At 44.7% G+C, this 1,341-nt stretch overlaps 1 protein-coding gene across 1 annotated transcript in view; it reads left to right on the plus strand.

Annotated features, from left to right (window-relative positions):
- Positions 1 to 746, plus strand: part of LOC104544949 (secretagogin-like) — a gene marked incomplete at both ends in the record, with an annotated part of 10,379 nt that extends 9,633 nt beyond the window's left edge. Inside the window, one exon of the mRNA XM_010189959.1 lies at positions 691 to 746. Coding sequence (XP_010188261.1) covers positions 691 to 746 — 56 coding nt within the window. The remainder of the gene's footprint in view (positions 1 to 690) is intronic.
- Between the last annotated feature and the right edge of the window lie 595 nt (positions 747 to 1,341).

Here is a 1,341-nt window from a genome sequence, read left to right on the forward strand (position 1 = left end):
ATTTGTGCCTTGTGGAGAAGCACAGTACCACGTACAACAAATAAGAAAAAATATCTGGTGGTGACTCATCAAAAAGATCATATTAAGGAAAAGAAAATATTAAGGAAAGGCTAACTTCTGTATTCACACAGATTAACCTCTTGACATTGGCAGCCTGAATCTTCTTCCCAGTCTTAGCACTTTCTGATGGCAAGCTTTGAGCCAAGCAAAGCTCACTGGCTTTAGCAGCATAAAACCCCAACTTGAGTGTCTATCAGAAGGTGACATTTGCACCTCAGCCGCTCGGAAGCTACAGCAACAGTCAGAGATAAGGATGAAGTTGGGCTGGAAGTGTTTAGAAGTTCCTCCCTTATTTTGGCATTCTTTTCAGGGGCCTTGGCAAGGTCAGTATTCAGTTTCTTAAGGCATTTGCTGGAGCCTGTCTTTATTCCTATGTAAGGCAGGAAGGGAGCGGTGCTGGTATTTGAATGCTTGGGCTGTCGCTGTCAGAAAGCAGGAGGGTTTTGTTATGTTCTCGTGCCACCCTTGCACTTGGTGCCAGCAGGGGACACCATGCTGCCCGGGGCTTGGGCAAGCACCCTGAGCAAGCAAAGGTGAGGGTACAGGGCAGAGCAAAATGTGCATTGGCTTTTATATATGTTTGTTCTTCTCATGGCCTATCTATTCTATCTCTGTCTTCTTGATTTTTAGATGAAAATCTTTGACAAAAACAAAGATGGACGGCTGGACCTGAATGACCTGGCAAGGTAGGCTTTAACAATATTGATAGGGTTTTTCAGCATGCAGCAGCAGATCTGGACAAGGTGATGATCTCCCTCTGGGGATGTGCATTTGAATCCTGCCTCCTTTCAAATTAAATCAGGTACCCTGATATAGGCATCCCTATATCCCTAATGCACAATCCCCATTGCAATAGTCAAAGAACCTAGAGCTGGTGACACTGAGCAATGTCAGGATTTGCTTGTGCCTCACCATCAGGCTCTGGCATGATCCATGCTACCTGAGGAGGTGACGAAGCAGGCAGTGGCACCATATCTCCAAAAGAAGGATGGCAATCCCCTTCAGCAGGGTCACAGATGTGCCTTTATTTCACATCATCAAAAAAAGGTCTTTTGCTGCTTATTTGAGGAATGAAGGTGCAAAGGAGCTTGCTAATGACAGCAAAAAAGGGCACAGAGAAACAAGGTGAAAATGCTTGTGAATGAAGCTGGGGACTCAGTCACGGGCCTCTGTATCTTTTCTGTCCTTGATTTGTCAGAAGCTTTCATAAGATTTTCATTACATACAGATAGAGAGTATGCCTCTGTCTGTAAATCACAGAATCACAGAACCACAGAATCA

Source organism: Mesitornis unicolor, unplaced genomic scaffold, assembly GCF_000695765.1.
Source record: "Mesitornis unicolor isolate BGI_N332 unplaced genomic scaffold, ASM69576v1 scaffold9308, whole genome shotgun sequence".
Taxonomy (NCBI): domain Eukaryota; kingdom Metazoa; phylum Chordata; class Aves; order Mesitornithiformes; family Mesitornithidae; genus Mesitornis; species Mesitornis unicolor.